Source organism: Anomaloglossus baeobatrachus, chromosome 10, assembly GCF_048569485.1.
Source record: "Anomaloglossus baeobatrachus isolate aAnoBae1 chromosome 10, aAnoBae1.hap1, whole genome shotgun sequence".
NCBI lineage: Eukaryota > Metazoa > Chordata > Amphibia > Anura > Aromobatidae > Anomaloglossus > Anomaloglossus baeobatrachus.
Window position 1 is genome coordinate 204,821,410 of NC_134362.1, and position 27,670 is coordinate 204,849,079.

At 52.5% G+C, this 27,670-nt stretch overlaps 1 protein-coding gene across 3 annotated transcripts in view; it reads left to right on the plus strand.

Moving 5' to 3' along the window:
* The window catches only part of DPY19L3 (dpy-19 like C-mannosyltransferase 3), a 110,104-nt gene that overhangs the window by 41,917 nt on the left and 40,517 nt on the right, over positions 1–27,670 (plus strand). For all 3 annotated transcript variants that reach the window (XM_075325253.1, XM_075325254.1, XM_075325256.1), the window contains exons 9-16: positions 1,614–1,745; positions 1,966–2,067; positions 20,603–20,673; positions 22,389–22,547; positions 23,653–23,775; positions 23,871–23,982; positions 25,574–25,630; positions 25,981–26,063. In XM_075325253.1, the coding sequence (XP_075181368.1) occupies positions 1,614–1,745; positions 1,966–2,067; positions 20,603–20,673; positions 22,389–22,547; positions 23,653–23,775; positions 23,871–23,982; positions 25,574–25,630; positions 25,981–26,063 (839 nt within the window). The remainder of the gene's footprint in view (positions 1–1,613; positions 1,746–1,965; positions 2,068–20,602; positions 20,674–22,388; positions 22,548–23,652; positions 23,776–23,870; positions 23,983–25,573; positions 25,631–25,980; positions 26,064–27,670) is intronic.

Genomic DNA, 27,670 nt, shown 5'->3' on the forward strand with positions numbered 1-27,670 from the left:
CCCTCAACATCCTGAAGAGCTACAGTGGAGGGTTCAGATCAGAGCAAATTCCTTTCTGTGTTGGTGTGAGCGGGCCGGTCGCGGTCCTGGGGCGGGCCCGGTCGCGGTCCAGGGGCGGGCCCGGTCGCGGTCTAGGAGCGGGCCCGGTCGCGGTCCAGACCCAAATCTACGAAGAATCTGAGACAAGACAGGAAAACTGCTGATCACAGACGTCTCCATCCAATCTCTTTGAATGAGAGAAGAAGAAAATGTCACCTCTAAATGTGCAAAGCTGGAGAGACCCCAAAAGACAGAGAGAGGTGGTCCTACAAAAGTACTGCCTTCGGGGCTGAATACCAATGCACGTCACAATTTTTTCAGATTTATATTTGTAAGATATTTAGAAAACCAGGAATCCTTTCCTTTACACTTCACACATACTTGCTACTTAGTGTTGGTATCACATAAAATCCCAATAAAATACATTTATGGGTGTAACGTTAAAGTGTGGAAAAGTTCACAGGGTATGAATACTTTTGTATGCATAACAGTGTATATAGAAAAGTCCTACCTCTTTGTAATCTACTCAGACCTCTGCTTGTTGTTAGTCTGGAAATGTCCAGTTAGACACAGGCAGGACAGGATTTCCATCTCTAGGTGTAAACGTTTCTCGGCGATTGGCTGAGCCAGAGTCCTGGCGCTCGGCGATTGGCTGGGCCAGAGTCCTGGCGCTCGGCGATTGGCTGGGCCAGAGTCCTGGCGCTCGGCGATTGGCTGGGCCAGAGTCCTGGCGCTCGGCGATTGGCTGGGCCAGAGTCCTGGCGCTCGGCGATTGGCTGAGCCCGAGTCCTGGCGCTCGGCGATTGGCTGAGCCCGAGTCCTGGCGCTCAGCGATTGGCTGAGCCCGAGTCCTGGCGCTCGGCGATTGGCTGAGCCCGAGTCCTGGCGCTCGGCGATTGGCTGAGCCCGAGTCCTGGCGCTCGGCGATTGGCTGAGCCCGAGTCCTGGCGCTCGGCGATTGGCTGAGCCCGAGTCCTGGCGCTCGGCGATTGGCTGGGCCAGAGTCCTGGCGCTCGGCGATTGGCTGGGCCAGAGTCCTGGCGCTCGGCGATTGGCTGGGCCAGAGTCCTGGCGCTCGGCGATTGGCTGGGCCAGAGTCCTGGCGCTCGGCGATTGGCTGGGCCAGAGTCCTGGCGCTCGGCGATTGGCTGGGCCAGAGTCCTGGCGCTCGGCGATTGGCTGGGCCAGAGTCCTGGCGCTCGGCGATTGGCTGGGCCAGAGTCCTGGCGCTCGGCGATTGGCTGGGCCAGAGTCCTGGCGCTCGGCGATTGGCTGGGCCAGAGTCCTGGCGCTCGGCGATTGGCTGGGCCAGAGTCCTGGCGCTCGGCGATTGGCTGGGCCAGAGTCCTGGCGCTCGGCGATTGGCTGGGCCAGAGTCCTGGCGCTCGGCGATTGGCTGGGCCAGAGTCCTGGCGCTCGGCGATTGGCTGGGCCAGAGTCCTGGCGCTCGGCGATTGGCTGGGCCAGAGTCCTGGCGCTCGGCGATTGGCTGGGCCAGAGTCCTGGCGCTCGGCGATTGGCTGGGCCAGAGTCCTGGCGCTCGGTGACTGAGATTTCCAATGCTTCGGTTCTAGGTGAGGCGCCTGTACCTGGTCCATGCGGCGAGCCTGGTGCTGGTGTGTTTGGTGCAGTTCTGTAATACCATGATTCTCGGATCTCTGCTCCTCAGCTTCATTTTGGCGGTGGTCGCAGCCCAGAAACTACAGGTAAGCGGCGATCATAGAAATCCTTCCAGTATGCCTCGTCCCTGCAGAGGCGCCAGCGCAGCCGGATACCGCCCCGATACCAGCCGTTTATTTTCCGGACTTTTGCGCCCCATTTGTCAGAAAATAAATCCCCGTTTTGATGATCATCCCTTACGTTGGTCTGTGGTGGCCCAGAAGGGTTGATAATGAATCCAATTCTCCTTTTTTTTTTTTTTTTTAGAAAAACCTTAAAAGTGGCCGTGTACTCCGTAGGATATGGAACCTCTGTCTGCACGTGGCGATTGTCCTGGGCCTCACTGCGATGATAAATGTGTGTGTGAAGGTATGCGCGCAACTACATGGCGGAACGTCTCACCAAATGGCGCTCCTCTAGCTGGCACTCCTTAAAGGGGTTGGCTCAGACTACAACATTTCACCCATACATGAAACCTGTGTGATCTACGGGGTCTCATCCCCTTATCATAGGAGCACAGTCGTGGTCATGACTGCTCCACAGGGCTGGGCAAAGTGCAACCTATGGGCCACATCCGGCCCTCAGACTATTCCAGTCCAGCCTGCGGACAGAGACCGCAAAAGGGCTGAAGCCAGTCAACCGCTTGGGCCACACCGTGCCGCCCCACCACTGCTGCCCACCACCTGATGTCACCGCCATGTGCATCCACAGGATGCAGGCAGCGGTGCACACATTGGTGAAGGAGAGGTCTCTGGCCCAGTTTTCCATTAGTGTGAAGGCGCAGCAGACGCGATGACGTCACATAATCATGTGTGCTGTGCGGAGGGTCAATGCACCGGAGGCCAACACACCGCGTCAGTGGAATGGAAGCAAGGTATGTATTTGCGGTGTTTTTTATTTTCACGTGTATTTGATGTTTACATGTATTTAGGAGGCTGGGTGGGGGCTCATAATGTAACTGGGGGCTCAGAAATATATATAGGCCATGTGAGTCTCTTACTGTATATAGTAGGCTATGTGGAGGTCATACTGTACGAAGGAGGTTATGTGGGGCTCATACTACATATAGGGAGGCTGTGTGGGGCTCATGCTGTATATAGGAGGCTGTGTGGGGCTCATACTGTATATAGGAGGCTATGTGGGGGCTCATGCTGTATATAGGAGGCTGTGTGGGGCTCATACTGTATATAGGAGGCTGTGTGGGGCTCATACTGTATATAGGAGGCTGTGTGGGGCTCATAGTATACTGTATATAGGAGGCTATGTGAGGTTTATACTGTATATAGGAGGCTGTGTGGGGCTCATTCTGTATATAGGGGGCTATGTGGGGGCTCCTGCTGTATATAGGAGGCTGTGTGGGGCTCATACTGTATATAGGAGGCTGTGTGGGGCTCATACTGTATATAGGAGGCTATGTGGGGGCTCATACTGTATATAGGAGGCTATGTGGAGGCTTATGCTGTATATAGGAGGCTGTGTGGGGGCTCATGCTGTATATAGGAGGCTATGTGGGGCTCCTGCTGTATATAGGAGGCTGTGTGGAGGCTTATGCTGTATATAGGAGGCTGTGTGGGGCTCATACTGTATATAGGGGGCTGTGTGGGGGCTCCTGCTGTATATAGGAGGCTGTGGGGTTTATACTGTATATAGGAGGCTATGTGGGGCTCATACTGTATATAGGAGGCTATGTGGGGCTCATGCTGTATATAGGAGGCTATGTGGGGCTCATGCTGTATATAGGAGGCTATGTGAGGCTTATGCTGTATATTGGAGGCTGTGTGGGGCTCATACTGTATATAGGAGGCTGTGTGGGGCTCATGCTGTATATAGGAGGCTGTGTGGGGCTCATACTGTATATAGGAGGCTGTGTGGAGCTCATGCTGTATATAGGAGGCTGTGTGGGGCTCATACTGTATATAGGAGGCTATGTGGGGTTTATACTGTATATAGGGGGCTGTGTGGGGCTCATACTCTATATAGGGGGCTGTGTGGGGCTCATACTGTATATAGGGGGCTGTGTGGGGCTCATACTGTATATAGGAGGCTGTGTGGGGCTCATGCTGTATATAGGAGGCTATGTGGGGCTCATGCTGTATATAGGAGGCTATGTGGGGGCTCATGCTGTATATAGGAGGCTGTGTGGGGTTTATACTGTATATAGGAGGCTGTGTAGGGCTCATACTGTATATAGGGGGCTATGTGGGGCTCATACTGTATATAGGAGGCTGTGTAGAGCTCATACTGTATATAGGAGGCTGTGTGGGGTTTATACTGTATATAGGAGGCTGTGTAGGGCTCATACTATATATAGGAGGCTATGTGGGGGCTCATACTATATATAGGAGGACATGTTGGGCTCATGCTGTATATAGGGGGCTATGTGGGGGCTCATGCTGTATATAGGAGGCTATGTGGGGCTCATGCTGTATATAGGAGGCTGTGTGGGGTTTATACTGTATATAGGAGGCTATGTGGGGTTTATACTGTATATAGGAGGCTGTGTAGGGCTCATACTGTATATAGGGGGCTATGTGGGGCTCATGCTGTATATAGGAGGCTGTGGGGCTCATACTGTATATAGGAGGCTATGTGGGGGCTCATACTATATATAGGAGGCTATGTGGGGCTCATACTGTATATAGGAGGTTGTGTGGGAGCTCATACTGTATATAGGAGGCTATGTGGGGGCTCATACTATATATAGGAGGATATGTGGGGCTCATACTGTATATAGGAGGCTGTGTGGGGCATCATACTGTATATAGGAAGCTGTGTGGAGCTCATACTGTATATAGGGGGCTGTGTGGGGGCTCATACTGTATATAGGAGGCTATGTGGGGCTCATACTGTATATAGGAGGCTGTGTGGGAGCTCATACTGTATATAGGAGGCTATGTGGGGGCTCATACTATATATAGGAGGATATGTGGGGGCTCATACTGTATATAGGAGGATATGTGGGGCTCATGCTGTATATAGGAGGATATGTGGGGCTCATACTGTATATAGGAGGCTATGTGGGGCTCATGCTGTATATAGGAGGCTGTTTGGGGCTCATGCTGTATATAGGAGGAGGCTGTGTGGGGACTCATACTGTATATAGGAGGATATGTGGGGCTCATGCTGTATATAGGAGGCTGTGTAGGGGCTCATACTGTATATAGAAGGCTATGTGAGGGCTCATACTGTATATAGGAGGCTGTGTGGGGGCTCATACTGTATATAGGAGGCTGTGTGGGGCTCATGCTGTATATAGGAGGCTGTGTGGGAGCTCATACTGTATATAGGAGACTATGTGGGCGCTCATTCTGTATATTGGAGGCTGTGTGGGGCATCATACTGTATATAGGAAGCTGTGTGGAGCTCATACTGTATATAGGGGGCTGTGTGGGGGCTCATACTGTATATAGGAGGCTGTGTGGGGGCTCATACTGTATATAGGAGGCTGTGTGGAGGCTCATGCTGTATATAGGAGGCTGTGTGGGGGCTCATGCTGTATATAGGAGGCTGTGTGGGGGCTCATACTGTATATAGGAGACTATGTGGGCGCTCATACTGTATATAGCAGGCTATGTGGGGCATCATACTGTATATAGGAAGCTGTGTGGAGCTCATACTGTATATAGGGGGCTGTGTGGGGGCTCATACTGTATATAGGAGGCTGTGTGGGGGCTCATACTGTATATAGGAGGCTGTGTGGAGCTCATACTGTATATAGGAGGCTGTGTGGGGGCTCATACTGTATATAGGAGGCTATGTGGGGCATCATACTGTATATAGGAAGCTGTGTGGAGCTCATACTGTATATAGGAGGCTGTGTGGAGCTCATACTGTATATAGGAGGCTGTGTGGGGCTCATACTGTATATAGGAGGCTGTGTGGAGCTCATACTGTATATAGGAGGCTGTGTGGGGGCTCATGCTGTATATAGGAGGCTGTGTGGAGGCTCATGCTGTATATAGGAGGCTGTGTGGAGCTCATACTGTATATAGGAGGCTATCTGGGGGCTCATGCTGTATATAGGAGGCTGTGTGGAGCTCATACTGTATATAGGAGGCTGTGTGGGGCTCATGCTGTATATAGGAGGCTATGTGGGGGCTCCTGCTGTATATAGGAAGCTGTGTGGGGGCTCCTGCTGTATATAGGAGGCTATGTGGGGGCTCCTGCTGTATATAGGAGGCTATGTGGGGGCTCATGCTGTATATAGGAGGCTATGTGGGGGCTCCTGCTGTATATAGGAAGGTATGTGGGGGCTCATACTGTATATAGGAGGCTATGTGGGGCTCATGCTGTATATAGGAGGATATGTGGGGCTCATACTGTATATAGGAGGCTATGTGGGGGCTCATACTGTAGGAGGATATGTGGGGCTCATACTGTATATAGGGGGCTATGTGGGGGCTTATACTGTATATAGGAGGCTATGTGGAGGCTCATACTGTATCTAGGAGGCTATGTGGGGGCTCATACTGTATATAGGAGGATATGTGGGGCTCATACTGTATATAGGAGGCTGTGTGGGGCTCATACTGTATATAGGAGGCTGTGTGGGGCTCATACTGTATCTAGGAGGCTATGTGGGGGCTCATACTGTGTGAGGTAAATCCGGAGATATGACGATAAATCATGACATTCAAGTCATGTCAGGAAGCCCTCTCCTGGTGTCACTACCCCCTTCCCTTCACACAACTGGTTTAGCAACAAATCCATGGCCATGTCCTGTGATATGGAAATTAGGTGGCTTTAGGACAATGGACACAGGATGACTCCCTGCCGTCACCCTGTAGTAGGAGCTGCTAGCTAGTTAGCAAGGCTATGGAAATAGCCAGACAGAACGACTCCAGTAAAAAAATGGTTCATATCTCGCAAGCCATATTTCCGATAACTATGGCAACCATAAAAATGGTGTCTCCGCATGTGGACGATGCCGGCACCCCCTTTTTATGGGAACAGGACATTGGGAAATGCCCCAGGCGTGATATCAGCCAATGGGGAACTGGCAGACAGGTCATGAGTCCCCTCGTTCTGTAGCTAAATTCATAACTGTCACAATGAGAGCATTGGCGTCCGCCTACGACGCTCCCAGGCAAAGTTATAGCCAAAATCCCCTTTGCTGGATAATTCTGATCCATGCAGGGGGAGTGGCAGTGCTTCCCTGTGAGGTCACTAAGGTAGGAGGGGACCTGGATCTGCCCAGGTTGATAACCCTACTTCGGCCATTTTCCAGGGTTCTTCTGCTCGGGGGCCTGGTTGGGAAAGACCTGTGAGGAAGAATCCTAGAAACCTGGTCTACAGCGCCCCCCTGTGGCCAGACACACAAGGTACTGATGTAATTGTATACCTGTTTGTAACCCATGCTTTATCTGTAACTGTACTCTGACATATGTATATTCTGTAGATTCCCTATTGTATATATTGTAGTTTCTAGTGTGCTTTAGGCGATTAAATTATATAATTAATCTTGGGCTGTTCTGTTATCTCGATCTTGAATCCCACGTCTGTGTGTTCGGCTAATAGTTACCGTGAAGCGGTTGGTGGCAGCGAGTTGTGCCAAGGATTATTGTGGGGAGGCCAGTGAGATTCGGGGAGAGTTTATATATTCCGCCCGCGGAGGTCGGGGGAATATATACCCTTCTCTCGCCGGGGGCCCTTCAATAATCGGCATAAGTAGTATAGCGGCCTCCTTGCTTATTGTCGGGCAATTCCATAATTGGCCTGACTATAAGAGGGGCGCTAGAGAGCGCGTCACGTGCTCTGTCTGTCGGTCGGGAGGTATAAAGGAGGGGGACGCCCCCTTGCTACCCCCCGATTGTGACGTACTGGTAGCCAGCGCGGGGGATTTCTGAGTGACCCCCCGGTGGTTTGTGACATATTGGTGGCAAGCGGTGGGATCGAGATAATAGTGTGTGTGAGTGTGAGACCCATACTCCCAGACACTAAAGACTGCCTGCAGCAGCTGTGGCTGCTGGGGTCTTCAGACTAGCTCAACACTAGAGTGTCAGAGTGCAGATACTGTAAGGTGTGTGGAGGCATCAGGTGTCAGTTCTGTGTCAGTGACCAAAGTCTGCAACAATGGCTGATAGCACCAGGAGCAAAGCCAAAGGAATGGCCGATGCTCAGGCCAGAGACGATGAGGAGGTTGTCCACGAGCCCTCCAGGAGCCCGACGCCAGAGAACAGCTCTGCAGAGGACATCGCACAACCTGGGACTGCTGGACAAGATGAGGAGGAGCTCGCCCAAGGTTCCTCAACGAGCCAGATGCCAGCCCTCCGCTCTGCAATGGACAGTGAAGCACCAGGCTCCGCAGCGGGCCGCAGATCACCACGTGCCATTCCACCGAGCCTGGGAGGCTCGGATAGCCTTCTTCAAATGGCTATGGCCCTTCTCCAGGCTGGAGACCGGGATACCTACGAGATACTCATGGCAGAGCGCAGGGCAGAGCGGCAGGCAGCGCGTGAAGAGCGCCAGGCAGAGCGTGACTACCAGCTGCAGCTAGCTCAGCTCCGGCCCTCATCAGCCACACGTGACCTTCAAGACACCAAACTTCCAAAGGTCCGTGTTGAGGACTTCCCAGTGCTGGAGAAGGATGGAGACTTGGACTCTTTCTTGACTGCTTTTGAGCGGACTTGCTTGCAGCACCATCTGAACAAGGACCAGTGGGCCAAATACCTGACCCCCCGTTTAAGGGGTAAGGCCCTGGATATCCTTGGGGACTTGCCTGCTGAGGCAGATCAGGGCTACGACACCATCAAGCGGGCCCTGATCCAACAGTACAACCTCACCCCGGAGTCCTACCGCAAGAAGTTCCGGAGCCTACAGAAGGGACCAAAGGACTCCTGGGCTGACCACAGGCGGGCACTTGCCCGAGCTGCCGACCACTGGACCCAAGGCCTGCAGCTTTCCACCGGACCGGAGATCCTGGACTTGTTCATCACGGAGCAACTCTTGTGGAACTGCCCTGAGGATCTCCGCCAGTTCATCCGAGACCAGAAGCCAAAGGGATCCACGGCTACAGCTGCCCTTGCCGATGACTACACCAACAACCGGGCCCCTGAGGCCAGGAGAGCGGCCACCAGCAGCACCTGGAGAGGGGGTAAGATGAATTCTGCGACTGCCCCACCTGCCCCTAGACTGCAGGGGGTGTCCCCCTCAACTCCCCTCTCCAGGCCCGTGGCGGAACCAAGACGGTGCCACCAGTGCAACCTACCTGGACACTTCAAGGCCATGTGCCCTCAGCGTCCCAAGGCCCCGGCTCCGTCCCCGTCCCAAGGGCCGCCCAAGGTGTATTGTGTGGGTGGGGGTGGTGGTAGGTCCCTGGACAGCTTCCAACCTGTCACCGTCGGCCAGTCTGTGACCATAGGACTGCGAGACAGCGCCTCGGAGGTGACTCTGGTGCGGCCTGAGATGGTGTCCCCCCAAGACTTGATCCCTGGAAAAACCCTCGCTGTCTCCGGGATTGGAGGCATTGACCCGGCGCTGCCTGTTGCTGACATTTATGTGGACTGGGGCGCAGGGCGAGGGGTGAGGGAGGTGGGGGTAACTGATCGGATCCCTGCAAACGTGCTACTTGGGACAGATTTGGGGCAAATAACCTCCCAGTTTGGCCCCGCCCCAAAGGCTGAACCTTCAGCCAGTGCTGACATGACTCCTGACAATGTTAATGTGTTATCTATGAATGATGTAAGGGAGGAGGGAGTGAACTCTGATATTTCTGCTTGCACAGACACCATAGACACACACACAGCTGCAGCTGTGACAGGGGAGGGGGTCAGAGAAAGGTGTGACAATGCCTCTACAAGTAACCAGCCTGTGAGCTGGGATCTGTTGCCCTCTGCAGGGATAAGCAGAGAGCAGGGTGCTGCAGGGGGAGGACCAGTGTGTGGGGTGGGGGCTACCACAGCAAATGTGGGGTCCCCAGAGATTTCACAGCGGGGTTCTGTTGCTGCAGGAGGGGAACAGGCAGGTGAGATTGGGGCCGGTCCAGGAGCGGAAGTGCTCCCAGGTAAGATCTCGGTGCATGGTTCCCCCACAACCGGGGTGTCAGGAAGCCAGGTAGGTCTGCCTGAACCGGCGACTTGGTCAGGAACGGAGGAGGAGCAGGCACGACCCACGGTCGCAGCGGCTGTGGCCGCTGTCACCCGCAGTGGGAGTGCTGGAAGCCAAGGGGCCTCCCGGAGGTCCGATAGCTCTTCCCCTTCTGACCAAGTGGCAGCCGAGTCAGGTGGAGGCCAGGACACAGGTCCCGGGGTACTGACCGAAGATGTGACAGTCTCGTCGATTCTGGCCACATCTGGTCAGGGGTTTCAGGCAGCGTTAGAAGCTGACGACAGCCTGAAAGCTCTAAAGGAGCAGGCGGCACAGCCTCCCTCGGACTCGGACCCGGAGCGAGTGGTCTGGGACCAAGGACGGCTGTACCGGGCCACGGTCCAGCAGGGTTCACCGGAGGCGTGGCCCAGGGACCGACAGTTGGTGGTACCCTATCCGTTCCGGACGGAGTTGTTGCGGATCGCACATGAGATTCCGATGGCCGGACACCTAGGGATCGCTAAGACCAAGGCCAGGTTAAACCAGCATTTCTACTGGCCAAAAATGGGGGCCGATGTGGCTGCCTACTGCCGTTCGTGTGAAACCTGTCAGAGAGTGGGGAAGGCGGGGCCACACCCCAAAGCCCCACTGGTATCTCTGCCAATCATCGATGAGCCTTTCAGGAGGGTGGCTGTGGATCTGGTCGGCCCGCTGGCCATCCCCAGCAGCTCCGGGAAACGCTTCATACTGACGGTAGTGGACTATGCCACCCGGTACCCAGAAGCAGTGGCCTTGTCGTCCATTCGGGCTGACAAGGTGGCCACCGCATTGCTGGAGATTTTCTCCCGAGTGGGTTTTCCCCAGGAAATGCTCACCGACCGGGGGACCCAATTCATGTCCCAGCTGATGGAGACCCTCTGTAAGCAAGTCCAGGTGCGACATCTGGTGGCCAGCCCGTACCATCCACAGACTAATGGCCTGTGCGAGCGGTTCAATGGCACCTTAAAGCAGATGCTTAAGATGTTGGTCGACTCCCATGGGCGTGACTGGGAGCGGTATCTCCCACACCTGTTATTTGCTTACCGGGAGGTTCCACAGGCCTCAACAGGATTCTCACCGTTTGAGCTCCTGTACGGGCGACGTGTGCGGGGCCCCCTGGCTCTGGTGAAAGAGGCTTGGGAAGGGGATTTGGCCACCCCTGGAGTGTCGGTTATCGAGTGTGTCATGCGCTTCCGGGACAAAATGCAGGCCTTGACGCAACTGGTACACGACAATATGGCTCAAGCCCAGGCTGATCAGAAGCGTTGGTACGACCAGAACGCTTGTGAGAGGACCTACCAAGTGGGTCAAGAGGTGTGGGTACTGGTCCCCGTACCACAGGACAAGCTTCAGGCAGCCTGGGAAGGCCCATACCTCGTGTACCAGCAGCTCAACCCTGTGACGTACCTGGTCACCCTGGACCCTGCCCGTGGAAGGCGGAAGCCCTTCCATGTGAACATGATGAAGGCACATCATGAGCGGGAGGCATGTGCGCTCCCCGTGTGCAACCTGCCCGAGGAGGGAGAAGTGGAAACCCTCTTGGATATGCTAGCCCAGGTTAGGGCAGGCGGATCCATTGAGGATGTGGAGGTTGGCCACCAGCTCTTGGAGGACCAACGGTCCCAGCTGTGGGCCACCCTCCTCCCCTTCCGGGGGTTGTTTACCAACCAGCCCGGAAGGACTGACTTGGCTGTCCATCACGTGGACACTGGGGATCATCCCCCGATCCGGCGTTCAGCATATCGGGTCTCCCTGGAAGTGCAGCAACACATGCGCCAGGAGATTGACGAGATGCTGAAGCTGGGGGTGATCCAGGCATCCAACAGCGCTTGGGCCTCGCCTGTAGTCCTCGTCCCTAAGAAGGACCGAACCACTCGGTTCTGCGTGGACTACAGGGGGCTCAATGCTGTCACGGTCGCCGATGCGTACCCAATGCCACGCATCGATGACCTGCTCGATCAGTTGGCCGGGGCTCAGTACCTGACCATCATGGATCTGAGCCGGGGATATTGGCAGATCCCCCTGACTCCCAAGGCCAGGGAACGCTCTGCCTTTATTACCCCATTTGGACTGTACGAGTCCACGGTGATGCCATTCGGGATGAGGAATGCCCCTGCCACTTTCCAGCGGATGGTCAACACCCTGCTCAAGGGACTTGAAGGGTACGCGGCCGCGTACCTGGATGACATTGCCGTCTTCAGTCCCACCTGGGAGGACCACCTAGAGCATCTAGCACAGGTGCTCAGGCGGATCCACCGGGCAGGTTTGACCATCAAGCCGGGAAAGTGTCAGCTGGCCATGAGCGAGGTCCAGTACCTCGGTCACCGGGTAGGTGGGGGAACGCTGAAGCCCGAGCCTGAGAAAGTGGAAGCCATCGCATCCTGGCCCACCCCCAGGACCAAGAAGCAGGTGATGTCCTTCTTGGGGACCGCTGGGTACTATAGGAGGTTTGTTCCATGCTATAGTAGCCTGGCAAAGCCCTTGACGGACCTCACCAAGAAGAAGCTGCCCTCTGCAGTCGATTGGACAGTGGACTGCGAGACAGCCTTCCGGGCCATAAAGGACGCCCTGTCCAGCCCGCCCGTGCTACGGGCAGCCGACTTCACGCGGCCGTTTGTAGTACAGACCGACGCCAGTGACTTCGGCCTCGGTGCGGTGCTCAGCCAGGTGGACTCTGCGAGCCAAGAGCACCCAGTCTTGTACCTGAGCAGGAAGCTGTTACCAAGGGAAGTGGCCTATTCTACAATGGAGAAGGAGTGCCTGGCCATAGTGTGGGCCCTGCAGCGTCTGCAACCCTATCTATACGGGCGCCACTTCATCGTGGAGACGGGCCACAATCCCCTCAGCTGGTTGCACACCGTCTCTGGGACGAATGGGCGATTGTTGCGATGGAGCCTTGCGCTCCAGCAATACAACTTCACCATTCGCCACAAAAGGGGCCGTGACCACGGTAACGCAGACGGGCTGTCCCGACAAGGAGAGGTCGCGGACGGGCGCACGGGGGAACACCGGAGTGTGCTGCCCCCTAGCGCCCTCAAAAGGGGGGAGGTGTGAGGTAAATCCGGAGATATGACGATAAATCATGACATTCAAGTCATGTCAGGAAGCCCTCTCCTGGTGTCACTACCCCCTTCCCTTCACACAACTGGTTTAGCAACAAATCCATGGCCATGTCCTGTGATATGGAAATTAGGTGGCTTTAGGACAATGGACACAGGATGACTCCCTGCCGTCACCCTGTAGTAGGAGCTGCTAGCTAGTTAGCAAGGCTATGGAAATAGCCAGACAGAACGACTCCAGTAAAAAAATGGTTCATATCTCGCAAGCCATATTTCCGATAACTATGGCAACCATAAAAATGGTGTCTCCGCATGTGGACGATGCCGGCACCCCCTTTTTATGGGAACAGGACATTGGGAAATGCCCCAGGCGTGATATCAGCCAATGGGGAACTGGCAGACAGGTCATGAGTCCCCTCGTTCTGTAGCTAAATTCATAACTGTCACAATGAGAGCATTGGCGTCCGCCTACGACGCTCCCAGGCAAAGTTATAGCCAAAATCCCCTTTGCTGGATAATTCTGATCCATGCAGGGGGAGTGGCAGTGCTTCCCTGTGAGGTCACTAAGGTAGGAGGGGACCTGGATCTGCCCAGGTTGATAACCCTACTTCGGCCATTTTCCAGGGTTCTTCTGCTCGGGGGCCTGGTTGGGAAAGACCTGTGAGGAAGAATCCTAGAAACCTGGTCTACAGCGCCCCCCTGTGGCCAGACACACAAGGTACTGATGTAATTGTATACCTGTTTGTAACCCATGCTTTATCTGTAACTGTACTCTGACATATGTATATTCTGTAGATTCCCTATTGTATATATTGTAGTTTCTAGTGTGCTTTAGGCGATTAAATTATATAATTAATCTTGGGCTGTTCTGTTATCTCGATCTTGAATCCCACGTCTGTGTGTTCGGCTAATAGTTACCGTGAAGCGGTTGGTGGCAGCGAGTTGTGCCAAGGATTATTGTGGGGAGGCCAGTGAGATTCGGGGAGAGTTTATATATTCCGCCCGCGGAGGTCGGGGGAATATATACCCTTCTCTCGCCGGGGGCCCTTCAATAATCGGCATAAGTAGTATAGCGGCCTCCTTGCTTATTGTCGGGCAATTCCATAATTGGCCTGACTATAAGAGGGGCGCTAGAGAGCGCGTCACGTGCTCTGTCTGTCGGTCGGGAGGTATAAAGGAGGGGGACGCCCCCTTGCTACCCCCCGATTGTGACGTACTGGTAGCCAGCGCGGGGGATTTCTGAGTGACCCCCCGGTGGTTTGTGACATACTGTATCTAGGAGGCTATGTGGGGGCTTATACTGTATATAGGAGGCTGTGTGGGGCTCATACTGTATATAGGAGGCTGTGTGGGGCTCATACTGTATATAGGAGGCTGTGTGGGGCTCATACTGTATATAGGAGGCTATGTGGGGGCTTATACTGTATATAGGAGGCTGTGTGGGGGCTTATACTGTATATAGGAGGCTGTGTGGGGCTCATGCTGTATATAGGAGGCTATGTGGGGGCTTATACTGTATATAGGAGGCTGTGTGGGGCTCATACTGTATATAGGAGGCTATGTGGGGGCTCATACTGTATATAGGAGGCTATGTGGGGGCTCATACTGTATATAGGAGGATATGTGGGGCTCATGCTGTATATAGGAGGATATGTGGGGTTTATACTGTATATAGGAGGCTATGTGGGGCTCATGCTGTATATAGGAGGCTGTGTGGGGGCTCATACTGTATATAGGAGGATATGTGGGGCTCATGCTGTATATAGGAGGCTGTGTAGGGGCTCATACTGTATATAGAAGGCTATGTGGGGGCTAATGCTGTATGTAGGAGGCTATGTGAGGGCTCATACTGTATATAGGAGGCTGTGTGGAGCTCATGCTGTATATAGGAGGCTGTGTGGGGGCTCATACTGTATATAGGAGACTATGTGGGCGCTCATGCTGTATATAGGAGGCTATGTGGGGGCTCATACTGTATATAGGAGACTATGTGGGCGCTCATGCTGTATATAGGAGGCTGTGTGGGGCATCATACTGTATATAGGAAGCTGTGGGGGCTCATACTGTATATAGGAGGCTGTGTGGGGGCTCATACTGTATATAGGAGGCTGTGTGGAGCTCATACTGTATATAGGAGGCTGTGTGGGGGCTCATACTGTATATAGGAGGCTGTGTGGAGCTCATACTGTATATAGGAGGCTGTGTGGAGCTCATACTGTATATAGGAGGCTGTGTGGGGGCTCATGCTGTATATAGGAGTCTGTGTGGAGGCTCATGCTGTATATAGGAGGCTGTGTGGGGCTCATGCTGTATATAGGAGGCTATGTGGGGGCTTATTCTGTATATAGGAGGCTTTGTGGGGGCTTATACTGTATATAGGAGGCTGTGTGGGGCTCATGCTGTATATAGGAGGCTATGTGGGGGCTTATACTGTATATAGGAGGCTGTCTGGGGCTCATACTGTATATAGGAGGCTATGTGGGGGCTCATACTGTATATAGGAGGCTATGTGGGGGCTCATACTGTATATAGGAGGATATGTGGGGCTCATGCTGTATATAGGAGGATATGTGGGGCTCATACTGTATATAGGAGGCTATGTGGGGCTCATGCTGTATATAGGAGGCTGTGTGGGGGCTCATACTGTATATAGGAGACTATGTGGGCGCTCATGCTGTATGTAGGAGGCTATGTGAGGGCTCATACTGTATATAGGAGGCTGTGTGGAGCTCATGCTGTATATAGGAGGCTGTGTGGGGGCTCATACTGTATATAGGAGACTATGTGGGCGCTCATGCTGTATATAGGAGGCTGTGTGGGGCATCATACTGTATATAGGAAGCTGTGTGGAGCTCATACTGTATATAGGGGGCTGTGTGGGGGCTCATACTGTATATAGGAGGCTGTGTGGGGGCTCATACTGTATATAGGAGGCTGTGTGGAGCTCATACTGTATATAGGAGGCTGTGTGGGGGCTCATACTGTATATAGGAGGCTGTGTGGAGCTCATACTGTATATAGGAGGCTGTGTGGGAGCTCATACTGTATATAGGAGGCTGTGTGGGGGCTCATACTGTATATAGGAGGCTATGTGGGGTATCATACTGTATATAGGAAGCTGTGTGGAGCTCATACTGTATATAGGAGGCTGTGTGGAGCTCATACTGTATATAGGAGGCTGTGTGGGGCTCATACTGTATATAGGAGGCTGTGTGGAGCTCATACTGTATATAGGAGGCTGTGTGGGGGCTCATGCTGTATATAGGAGGCTGTGTGGAGGCTCATGCTGTATATAGGAGGCTGTGTGGAGCTCATACTGTATATAGGAGGCTATCTGGGGGCTCATGCTGTATATAGGAGGCTGTGTGGAGCTCATACTGTATATAGGAGGATATGTGGGGCTCATGCTGTATATAGGAGGCTGTGTGGGGGCTCCTGCTGTATATAGGAGGCTGTGTGGGGCATCATACTGTATATAGGAAGCTGTGTGGAGCTCATACTGTATATAGGAGGCTGTGTGGGGCTCATGCTGTATATAGGAGGCTATGTGGGGGCTCCTGCTGTATATAGGAAGCTGTGTGGGGGCTCCTGCTGTATATAGGAGGCTATGTGGGGGCTCCTGCTTTATATAGGAGGCTATGTGGGGGCTCCTGTTGTATATAGGAGGCTATGTGGGGGCTCATGCTGTATATAGGAGGCTATGTGGGGGCTCCTGCTGTATATAGGAAGCTGTGTGGGGGCTCCTGCTGTATATAGGAAGCTGTGTGGAGCTCATACTGTATATAGAAGGCTATCTGGGGGCTCATTCTGTATATAGGAGGCTATGTGGGGGCTCCTGCTGTATATAGGAAGCTGTGTGGGGGCTCCTGCTGTATATAGGAGGCTATCTGGGGGCTCATACTGTATATAGGGGGTGTCAGCATGCTTAATTCTTCTAAATATGAAGTGATATTAACATTGAGCAGAGTTAATTTCAGCCTATTGGTTTGGCCTCCCGACCAGTCACAGGCTCCCATGGGACCCCTCTGGAACATGAATTGCCCACCCCTGATCTATAGGACTATGGCGTGGCCGGGTACAGGGCTCTCGGCAATCTCTGGTAGTGCGCTTGGATGAGCACCGCTTTATTCAGACAAGGGGCACATGATTAGTAGTGACCGGCAGTGACGCCCCCCCGTGATCATACATATATCACCCCTCTTGTGGACTGATGTACAATCCCTTTAAGCCGACGACGGCATTGTAGCAGAATCTCCTGACCGCTTCCTTTCTATGGATCTCCTTCTGTTCTGCTCCATTTCATCACCAACAAGTAAGTGGCACAAAGTGTTGCTGCAGCCGCCTCCCTCAAATAACACCCCCTTAGGCTCGTTTCACAGTTGCGTTGAACGGCATCCGTCACAATGTGTGGTGTAACGCATGTGACGGACCTTGCAAAAAGTGTGATAATAAAGGCATCACCGCCCACACCCCGACATCACCGCCCACACCCCGACATCACCGCCCACACCCCGACGTCACCGCCCACACCCCGGCACTACCGCACCCATCATCTCCGCACACACACTGGCACTACCTCAGTGACGTCCCTGCTGACAGTGCGATTCACTTCTGTTGCTGCGTGGAGCTCACAGGAGCGGCGGTGTTCTACGGCCGCTCCTGTCAGCTTCATGTAGCAGAGCTGGATGCGTTGCGGGACCTCGTGTGGATTACGCCGGACCTGGATGGGTATTTGGGGATTTTAATAAAGTGGTGAAAGAGGGTGGGTTTTTTTGTCTTTTATTCCAAATAAAGGATTTTTCAGGTGTATGTGTTTGCCACCATAGACAATCATTAAACACCGTGGCGGATTCCAACGGAATCCGTCAAGGTGCACTATTTTAACGACACAAAAAACGCTACATGCAGAGTCCCTTCCGCCCGACGCAGCGTCAAAATAACGACGCTGCGTCGCAAGACTATCCGTAGCTAATAGAAGTCTTTGAGGAATTTAACGGTTTCCTGCAACGGTTACCGTAATTCCTCATGGCTGCGGATAGCAACGGAAGCGTCCAACGCAAGCGTGAAAGTAGCCTTAGTCATATCAGGGCTTGCTATTTGCAGGACGAGTTGTACTTTTGAATGACGCTATTTATTTTACCATATAGTGAATTGGAAAACCGAGGAAAAAAAATTCCAAGTGCGGTGAAATTTTGAATTTTTCGGGATCAGGCTGAGCGAGGGCTCCTGTTTTTTTTCGTTCTGAGCTGACTATTTAAATCCCCCATCACAGATTGACGCCAGGATTTAGCTATTAAATGGGCGCGGATGGACCTTTGATCCTCCCGCCGCTGTTAGAGGCACATGATGGCTGATCAGATCAGCCGTCATGTGCGGGGAAAGACGTGGGCTCGGCGTGTGAGGCTAGGTTCACACACTGCGTTTTTTTGACGCTGCTTTTTTGTGCGTTTTTTGCGGCAAAAACCGCACAAAAACGCACCCGTGTCAAAAAAACGCGGCCATAAACGCACGCATTTTTGCTGCGATTTGGTGCGTTTTTTGCTGCGTTTTTGCTCACTGCGTCTTTATGCGTTTTTTATCAGTGAACAAAAAAAAAAAAGGTCTGATGTCATTTCCTTCTTCAATGTGTTCTTCAATGTGTTCTTCATTCTCCACTAGTGTATGCAGAAGAGCAGACAGCTGCAGAACTACAAGGCTCAGCATACTCCATCCAATACTGTATGCAGGAGAGCAGACAGCAGCTGCAGAACTACAAGGCTCAGCATGCTCCATCCAGGACTGTATGCTGGAGGGAGAGTCAGGGGGAGCAGACCTACAAGGCTCAGCATCCTCCATCCAATAGTGTATGCAGGAGAGCAGACAGCTGTCGAACTACAAGGCTCAGCATCCTCCATCCAATAGTGTATGCAGGAGAGCAGACAGCAGCTGTCGAACTACAAGGCTCAGCATCCTCCTTCCAGGACTGTATGCAGGATTTCTTTGCCCCCCCCAAACAAAGTGACGTGGGCTTCGCCATATTTTTGTATGCTAGCCGGGTACAGCAGGCAGGTAGGGGCTGCCCCCAACTCCCAGCTGCCTATTTGTACCCGGCTGGGAACCCAAAATATAGAGAAGCCCTTTTTTTTTTTTTTAATTATTTCATGAATTTCATGAAATGATTAAAAAAAAAAAAAAAAAATGACGTGAGCTTTGCCTAATTTTTGTGTCCAGCCGGGTACAACTAGGCAGCTGGGGATTGGAATCCACAGTGCAGGGTGCCCATGCTTTCTGGGCACCCCCGCTGCGAATTGCAGTCCGCAGCCACCCCAGAAAATGGCGCTTTCATAGAAGCGCCATCTTCTGGCGCTGTATCCAACTCTTCCAGCTGCCCTGATGCCGGGTGGCTCACTGGGTAATAATGGGGTTAGGGCTAGCTGTATATTATCAGCTGGCTCTAAGCCCGAAATTCATGGTGTCACGCCAATATTAGACATGGCCACCATGAATTTCTAGTAAAGATAAAAAAAACCACAACACACAGAAAAATATTTTTATTAGAAATAAAACACAACACAATTAGTGACTCCATCTTTATTGAAATAAAGAACCCCTCTCCGCAGTAATCCTGGGTCAAGGGTCCCGCGCCGTCCAATCCGGATCCAATATCATCTGATCGGTTTGCTGGAAGGCAAAGCGATCAGATGATGTGTCAGGTTCTAGGGGCTGAATCCCATCACACATCAGCTGATTGTATAAAAGCCGGTTATACAATCAGTAGATGCATCAGTAGAAAAAAAAAAATAATACTCACTTATGTGCTGATTACCGGCAGCTCCTGCAGCGATTGGAGGAGTCTGATCCTGTCCGATCGCTGCAGGAGCTGCCGGTAATCAGGGATGAAGTCTCCTGACGCATCCGCTGATAGGTTAAACCGGCCGGGCGCCCGCGTCACCGCGATACTTACGATCACCTGATGCGTCAGGTGACTGCATCAGGTGATCCATCGCCAGGTCCTGCATCCTGCAGGCATACGTACCCGGGGAGACTGCACACACCCGGAGCGGCGGTACCGGGAGGAGGATCTGGGAGCGGGCATGGCACCGGGAGTCTGCAGACAGGTGAGTATAACTTTTTTTTTTTTTTCCTACTGTTCACTTTTGATTTCGCAGCTGCCTCCACCTCCCGCCCGTACATGACGCCGCACGGGAGCAGACATGCACAGGACTGGAGGTGGACGCGGCGGTGACTGTACCGGGAGGATTCACGCTTCTGTGTTTACTGACAGAAGGAATCCTCTTCCTGTACACGTCACTTTACTACCCACCTCCTGCGTTTATAGCTGCGTTTTTGGTCTTAGAAATGCACCAAAACGCAGCTATTTGCGTTTCTCATTGCGTCTTTCAACATCCCATTGCACTCAATGGATGAAAAGCGCAGTGAAAAACGCGGGAATAATTGACATGATGCGTTTTTGTGGCACCACAAAAACGCAGCTGAAAAAAACCGCTGTGTGCAGACAGCAAAAATGAAAACTCATAGACTTTGCTGGGGAAGCAAAGTCCTGCAGTTTTCTGAGCAAAAACGCACCCGAAAACTGCGCAAAAACGCCGCGAAAAACGCACTGTGTGAACTTACCCTGAGCCCGCATCAAAGGCAGAGGCACGACACAACATGACACAATTGTCCGCCATGGGTCATGCCTTTATTTCTTCATGCTGCGCAGGCATAATCAGAACACGTGTAAAATGACATTGAAATTGCGCCAAACCTTTGCCCCTTTTTACATTTCTTTTCTCAAACAGAAAATTCTGAACCTGCAGTCGGACGAGCACATCTTCAAGTTTATACAGGCCAAGATGGGCTTCACAACGAGGTGAGCTCCTAGGGATAAGAGGGGGGCTTAATGGGAAGGTGTCGTCAAAAAATATTTTTTTCAATAACTGAAAAAATATAAAGTATTAATGTTTTAATGTTATGTTTACATATTATTTGTTTTTAATTGAGAAAAATATTAAAAAAAATTTAAGTTTTGGATATTTTCCAGTCTTAAACATTAGAGGGAGCAGCTGCTGAAATCCTACTGTAGAAATATCTCACATTACAGCTGCAGTAAAAGTGGGCGGAGTCTGCTCTCCTTTGTGTGATGTCACATCCCCCTCCCAATCTGGGTGTTTCCAAAAGGATAAGTGGAAACATTCCCCAACATCTCTGCTTGCTGTCAGTGACTAGAAACATTCCCCAACATCTCTGCTTGTTGTCAGTGAATAGAAACAACAATCCCCAACATCTCTGCTTGCTGTCAGTGACTAGAAACATTCCCCAACATCTCTGCTTGCTGTCAGTGACTAGAACCATTCACCAACATCTCTGCTTGTTGTCAGTGAATAGAAACAACAACCCCAACATCTCTGCTTGCTGTCAGTGACTAGAAACATTCCCCAACATCTCTGCTTGCTGTCAGTGACTAGAAACATTCCCCAACATCTCTGCTTGCTGTCAGTGAATAGAAACAACAATCCCCAACATCTCTGCTTGCTGTCAGTGACTAGAAACATTCCCCAACATCTTTGCTTGCTGTCAGTGACTAGAAACATTCCCCAACATCTCTGCTTGCTGTCAGTGACTAGAAAGATTCTCCAACATCTCTGCTTGCTGTCAGTGAATAGAAACATTCCCCAACATCTCTGCTTGCTGTCAGTGAGTGGAAACCACACATACATAGGGATATATAGCTTGCAGAGCGTCGCTCCTCCTGTGTCATGTGTCAGGAGCGACGCTCTGCAGGTTATTCCTGTGCATGTGTCAAGAGAAGCAATGCTCTGCAGACTGACACAAGCAGGGAGATATACTGTATACCGCGCTGTCCCGCTGAGCTGGTGGTGGCAGAGCGGTGGGAGCTGAGGAGCAGCGACGGCGGTGGAGGACACCATAGCGGTACTCACCCATGATATACCGCGCTGCCCCACTGAGCTGCTAGGAGCAGAAGCCGGTGAGCACACACAAGCAGGGGGGTTGGTGGTATCCGGGCGGTGGGGGCTGGGGAGCAGCACCGGCGGAGGGGGGAGTAGCGTACCGGGACTCGCCCACCCCGGCGGCTGACTGGGGAAGCTCCACATAGACGGCGCTGATCTCCTCCCTCTGCTGTGATCTGGACAGCCCAGGCAGCGCGTCCAGGTCACAGCAGACGCCGACTCCATGTTAGTCTATGGGGTCGGATCCCGACCACTGACCTCTATGCCCAGAGGCTGCCATAAAGGAGGTGAGTATCTCTTGTTACAAACACCAAATCCAAGATGGCCGCCCCCAGTGTGTCAGTAAAACTAGAATTAAATAAAAACAAAATAAACAGTGAGTTTATTTTTGTATTAAAAATACTTGATTTCATGATCACTATTATTGATACAAATATAAAAGAAAGTGAGACCTTCCCTTTAAAGGGACAAATTCCCTTTAACGCCGCCTCTTTTTCACATACGAGGAGAAGTCTGTGCAGCTTTATATTGGAGGCTGCTCGGGTGCATCGGTCCTGGTGTCGGTGGGTACCGGTCCGCGCCTCGTCCTCTGATCCTGCCTCTCTCTTCTTTATAGAGACTTCGATGCCAACCTTTACCTCTGCGAGGAGCCGTTCCAGCTTCTGCCGCTGGACACATTCGGGAGACTCTCCGATTCTTTCCTCCTCTACCCTTTCGTTATTGCTCTCTTCTTCTTCACCATCGCGACCGCCATCACCGTGTTCTGCAACCTCAGGTAATGAAACTAGGTTTACTTTTTTGTTTTTTAATTGGCGGCACTGTCACGCTAGGTACTGGGAAGCACCAAGCGAGAGGGAAGATGGTGACCCCTGACAAAACCTACCGCTGGTCTCTGGGGTCCCTCACCACCCTAGAGAGGTTCTGCACCTATGCGCCAAGCTGGATACCTTACCCTAGGTACCCCTAGTATGGTGACCTCCTGACCAAACCTACCGCTGGTCCCTGGGGTCCCTCACCAGACTAGATAGGTTCTTCTCCTATGCGCCGAGCTGGATACCTGACCGTAGGTACCCCTAGTATGGTGACCTCTGACCAAACCTACCGCTTGTTCCTGGGGTCCCTCACACACACTAGATAGGTTCTGCACCTATGCGCCGAGCTGGATACCTGACCGTAGGTACCCCTAGTATGGTGATCTCTGACCAAACCTACTGCTGGTCCCTGGGGTCCCTCACCACCCTAGATGGGTTCTGCGCCTAGCTGGATACCTGACCCTAGTATGGTGACCCCTGACCAAACCTACCGTTGGTTCCTGGGGTCCCTCACCAGACTAGATAGGTTCTGCACCTATGCGCCGAGCCGGATACCTGACCCTAGGTATCCCTAGTGCTGGGCCCTAAATAGGGAACAGATGGGATGAGCTCTTCGTCAACCCCACTAAACACTATAGAAGACACAAGGAGGACACAAGGGGGAAAAAGCATGAACAACTTATCTACTGCTTTCAGTAATGATATCACAGAGGAGTACAAGCCACCTGCTTGCAACCAGAGCTAGAAAGAACTGAAAATATCACCAGCACCAGTCCAAAAAAGGAAGGGTTATTTAAACACCAAGGGAATACTGACAATTAACAGCTGGGTGGAAGGCGAGCTCCTGCTGGGTCCAAAAGGGAGAGATGAATCCAGCAGGAAAGCTACCTATACCAAAGAATACTGACAGCATGGACAATGGAGAGTCAGTGAGCAGCCAGACACTGTGACCTTCTATGGCCAGAGACCACATGCCTGTCTGTAACCCGTGGCACTCCTGTGACAGGCACATTCTTGTTTATGACAATTTAGGAAGTCGCTTTCTGAACTTATTTATTTGCTTTCCAGTAATCCTTCAACGTCTAAGAAGGCGCCTCCGCCGGAGCAGAAGCCGTGTCCGGTGAGAGCCGACGTCGCCTACAACCTGATGCACAGCCTCCTGTTCGGCTGCCTGGCCGTCAGCACCATGAGGTGAGTCCACGTCGGGGGCGACCATTTATCAGCAGCGGGATCCTCGCTGCATTTCGTCATTCAACTGAAACGGACTCTGACGTGTTTGGCTGCAGGATGAAATATCTGTGGACGTCGCACATGTGCGTGCTCGCTTCGTTCGGGCTCGCCAGTGTGGAGATTTGGGGGTCTGCGCTGAGACTGCTGCGTCTCCACACACCGCAAAGGGTGAGTACAAGAAATGTGCGGAGCCTAATCTTACCCCCTTCATACCGTACCACCCCCACCCCCCAATGTAAATTAACTGGCGGCCGAACTGATGCAAGCCCCCTCTATGCTGCATGGGTATCAAGTGCCCCCTCCATGCTGCATGGGTATCAAGTGCCCCCTCCATGCTGCATGGGTATCAAGTGCCCCCCCGTGCTGCATGGGTATCAGGAGTTTAGGAATCAGTTTGGTCCCGTCACGTTACTTTACTTTACCCCAAATCTTCAAAATTCTACCTGCAGCCATTAGTGTTTGTCTCTTGCCCCCCCCGGCCACATTCACTGACATCAGGGTTAAAAAGCCCAAAGAATTACATCATTTTGAGTGATTAGACCTTGGTGTGTTACTACTTGAGTGCACTAGATGGCAGCAGAGTCATATTTCACAGATCACGCTTAGAAACAAGGGAAAGTTTTCCTTATAGCGGCGGCGCTCCAGATACAGAGCGGCACGGAGGGGGGCACGGTGGGGCCGGAGGGGGGCACGGTGGGGCCGGAGGGGGGCACAATGGGATTGAAGGAGGGCACAATGGGATTGAAGGAGCGCACAATGGGGCCAGAGGGGGCACAATGGGATTGAAGGAGGGCATAATGGTGTGTGAGGGGGGCACAATGGGGAATGGGGCCAGAGGTGGCACAATGGGACCGAAGGAGGTCCCAGTGAGGCCGGAGGGGAGCACAATGGGACCAAACGAGGGTACAGTGGAGCCAGAGGGGGACACAATGGGATTGAAGGAGGGCATAATGGAGTGTGAGGGGAGCACAATGGGACAAGAGGGGGGGCACAATGGGAACAAAGAAGGGCACAGTGAGGCCAGAGGGGGGCACAATGGGACCGAAGGAGGGCATAATGGTGTGTGAGGGGGGCACAGTGGGATCGAAGGAGGCACAATGGAACCAGAGGGGGGCACAGTGGAATGTGAAGGGGGGCACATGATGGAGTACAAGGGGGGGTCACAATGGAGCCGGAGGGGGCACGATGGGGCCGGAGGGTGGGGACACAGGGGGAATGGAACACAATAGGAATGGAAGGGGGAAACGATGGAGGGGGGGAGGGGACACAATGGGGCTGGAGGGGACACAATGGGGCCGGAAGGGGGGGGAACGGAGGGGAGGGGACCTGGAGGGAAGGGGACACGCTGGGGCCGGAGGAGAGGGGGGACACGCTGGGGCCGGAGGAGAGGGGGGACACGCTGGGGCCGGAGGAGAGGGGGGACACGCTGGGGCCGGAGGAGAGGGGGACACGCTGGGGCCGGAGGAGAGGGGGCCACGATGGGGCCGGCAGAGAGGGGGCACGATGAGGCCGGAATGGGGGTGTGATGGGGATGGAGGGGTATCTTGGGGGGTGGAGTGGCATGTTTGGGCTGGAGGGTAACATTGGGGCTAGAGGGGAATGTTGAGGTCGGAGGGGCACTTTACCTTGGCTGGGGTATTAATAGGGTAACGTGAACCTTTTTGCCCAGGAGTGCAGAGCGTTGCAGTTGTGGTTGGGGGGAGCGATGGTGGCTGGAGACATTTTAATTCTTACTATTTGATAATTCTTTGTTTTCCAGACCAGCGTCCTCCAATATTCTGCAGTGATATTGGTGCTAGTTGCTGTGGTGTATAAGGTAAGAAAGTGCTGGTTTATGTCGTCACCCTGCGGTGCACGGTGTTTGCAGCTTTGGAGAATAAGACAAACTATTTATGTTTCTGGACAATGGCACTGATATTGTAACACTATAAATGAAGTTTAATATCCTAGAGACAGATGATTTCTATCCTTAGCGCCCAGCCTGCCCTGACACCCGCAGAGCCGAGGAGCCACAGATTGCAGATAACTCCTGGCCTCATGCAAAGCCTAGAGTATAAAATGGGTGATAACAGAGAACAGTAGCTGTTGAATTTCCTTGGTATCCCCAAATCTACAGTCACAAGATTTATTGGTTCCATCTATGTTCTGTGTTTTGTTTTTTTTTAGTTCTGGCCTCGGATCACGGAGGAGATCTCTGAACTGCGGGAATTCTATGACCCGGACACTGTGCAGCTGATGAGCTGGATCAAGTAAGTACATACGACACACACTAAAGCATTGTGCTTCAATTCCCAGCCGTTGTCAGGATCTCTGCTTGCTGTCAGTGAGTAGCATAAGTATCCAGCCATATCCTGTCCACCGCCATTAACTTGAGAACGGCAGCAGCTATAGACATAGAAGTGGTGTCTAGGTATAGTAAAGTAGCCACATGTGTGTATACAGTGTGTCCACCCATATCCTGTCCACCGCCATTAACTTGAGAACGGCGGCAGCTATAGGCATAGAAGTGGTGTCTAGGTATAGTAAAGTAGCCACATGTGTGTATACAGTGTGTCCACCCATATCCTGTCCACCGCCATTAACTTGAGAACAGCGGCAGCTATAGGTATAGAAGTGGTGTCTAGGTATAGTAAAGTAGCCATACGCTACTCAATGAAACCACCTATAGCGCCACCTGGTGGAAAACAACGGAGTTAGCATTTTTATCTCGAAAACGGAATGAGATAGAGAAAAAAAGTGAGTTACAAAGTTGCAGGACATCAATTCAATAGGAATCCACACCTTGCACAGAAATGCTATGATAAGAACGTATAAACCTCACAAGGCTGCGGACGTGAAGCGATACCTCATGGAGACCTCCTACAAGTCATTGGGTATGGTGGCTGTGTGGAGTGGCCTCCGCTCACCTGACCTGACCCCATTGGACTTCTTTCTGTGAGGTCACATCACACAGCAGGTGTATGCGACCCCTCCACCAACATTGCAGGACCTACCACCACGTATCACAGATGCTTGTGCAGACGTGTCACCTACCATATTGCACAACGTGCAGCAAGACACAGTATGCTGTGCAGAGGCCAGATGTGCATTGCAGCAAGATACAGTATGCTGTGCAGAGGCCAGATGTGCATTGCAGCCAGATACAGTATGCTGTGCAGAGTGCAGATGTGCATTACAGCCAGATACAGTATGCTGTGCAGAGGCCAGATGTGCATTGCAGCCAGATACAGTATGCTGTGCAGAGTCCAGATGTGCATTGCAGCCAGATACAGTATGCTGTGCAGAGTCCAGATGTGCATTGCAGCCAGATACAGTATGCTGTGCAGAGTCCAGATGTGCATTGCAGCAAGATACAGTATGCTGTGCAGAGGCCAGATGTGCATTGCAGCCAGATACAGTATGCTGTGCAGAGTCCAGATGTGCATTGCAGCCAGATACAGTATGCTGTGCAGAGGCCAGATGTGCATTGCAGCCAGATACAGTATGCTGTGCAGAGGCCAGATGTGCATTGCAGCAAGATACAGTATGCTGTGCAGAGGCCAGATGTGCATTGCAGCCAGATACAGTATGCTGTGCAGAGGCCAGATGTGCATTGCAGCAAGATACAGTAATACAGTATGCTGTGCAGAGGCCAGATGTGCATTGCAGCAAGATACAGTATGCTGTGCAGAGGCCAGATGTGCATTGCAGCAAGATACAGTAATACAGTATGCTGTGCAGAGGCCAGATGTGCATTGCAGCAAGATACAGTATGCTGTGCAGAGGCCAGATGTGCATTGCAGCCAGATACAGTATGCTGTGCAGAGGCCAGATGTGCATTGCAGCAAGATACAGTATGATGTGCAGAGTCCAGATG